At 38.0% G+C, this 1,580-nt stretch overlaps 1 protein-coding gene across 1 annotated transcript in view; it reads right to left on the bottom strand.

Annotated features, from left to right (window-relative positions):
• Positions 1 to 1,130: 1,130 nt before the first annotated feature.
• Positions 1,131 to 1,580, bottom strand: part of LOC119617422 — a 3,709-nt gene continuing 3,259 nt past the window's right edge. The window contains exon 12 of the mRNA XM_037977952.1: positions 1,131 to 1,355. Coding sequence (XP_037833880.1) covers positions 1,131 to 1,355 — 225 coding nt within the window. The remainder of the gene's footprint in view (positions 1,356 to 1,580) is intronic.

The following is a 1,580-nucleotide window of genomic DNA, read 5'->3' as shown; positions in this document are numbered from 1 at the left end:
ATGGCAGAATGTGAAACAAGGGAAATTCTCATTTGAATAAAAGAGGAGAATATCTATAGACTGTTAGAGAATCCTAACTCTGAGGTTAACATTCTGTTTATGATTTACTTCTTACAACCATCTGTTACTCTGCATTTAATTTTAATAAAAGTATTATTAGATTCTTGTAGATTATACCTGTGGCTCTTTCAGTTCCACCTTGGCTCTGCCTTTCCTCGGCCTGCATGCACGGACCAGCTGCTTGATCTTAGTTCTTGTCATTTTCTGCACTGATGTGCATGTGAAGCCTTGCAGCACAGATGTGGACAGCCTACAAAACCACAAAAATAGTTAATATGCTTAAAGAAAAAGAAGAAAAACAAGTTGAATTAAAAAACAGCTGCAGGATTTGTTCACTTACTGCTCAATGTCAAAGTCTGTTTCAGACAGAGTCCAAAGGAACATGTTGGACTAAACAAACAAGAAAAAAATAAAGAGGTTCAACCAATTTGTAAATTAATTTCTGGGTGAAATGCAATAACAATGAACACAGAATGTAATTTTTTAACAACTGAAATATACGTCCACATATTAGCATGTACAGTAACACTAAAGCACAGACCTGATCTCGTGTCCACGTCTTCTTGTTCAACACGCTGATGTCTGCAGGCCCCTTAGGAAATACCAGCACAGATGGTGGGATCTCAGGCGCTAAGACGTCAGGGACATTCAGCACCACTTTGGCTGGACTTGAGTCCACAGAAATGATCTGTTGAGTAGTTAAATGCATTTTAATGTCAATCATATGCTTTAGATATTGTTTGGTATTTTTTATCTTTATGATAACCTGCAAACTTTGTACCTTTTTGACAAATGTTCCCTGCAGAACCTTTGGAGCTTCCACCATGTTGGAAACAAGGATGGGGTTTTTGGAGGCAGTGAGAAGCTCAGAAGCTGTGATCTTCTCTATGGACTTTGAAGGAAGTCCAACAACAAGAGAGCCGAGGGATTCCAGGGAGGCTGCACTGTTGATCTGCCGATCACATTTTCATCCATTTTAAACTTTGTTCTCTTAACTTGACACACTTTATTTTAAATGAAACATTTAAAAAGTTTTATTTATCTCAATCTACATTTATAACAGTTTAAATCTAAGATCCTACCTGGTAGCCTGAGGTGGTGATGGTTTGGACGATGGTTGTGGCCTTGTCCTGACTCCATGTTGTCACTGAGCCCAGAGTGGACAACGAGACAACCAGCTTTGGCGAGGACACTGAAGAGATCTGAGCTTTGGTCAGGCTCGATGAGGCATTCCCAAGATTTACAAATGTTTGGTCTGTGATGGTTTTGAGGTTGGACGCCAAAGCAGCATTTACCTATTGAAGACAACAAATCTGGCATTAATTTACTGCAAATAATTTAGTGTGAAAACTCTTGAGCACGCATCTATGACACAACAATCAATTTCCTCCAACAAAAAAATATTTCAGAATAATGTTAAAAGATTACTCTAAAAAAAATTATCTACTGGAGTCTTTTGAAACAATGGTTATTGAGAATTCTAAACTACTACTTTTCACTCCTCTTTTTACTCCTCAGTT

This window comes from Kryptolebias marmoratus, linkage group LG10 (genome assembly GCF_001649575.2).
Source record: "Kryptolebias marmoratus isolate JLee-2015 linkage group LG10, ASM164957v2, whole genome shotgun sequence".
Classification (NCBI taxonomy): domain Eukaryota; kingdom Metazoa; phylum Chordata; class Actinopteri; order Cyprinodontiformes; family Rivulidae; genus Kryptolebias; species Kryptolebias marmoratus.
Note: the sequence above shows the minus strand (reverse complement) of the source record. Positions and strands in the feature narration are given on the sequence as shown.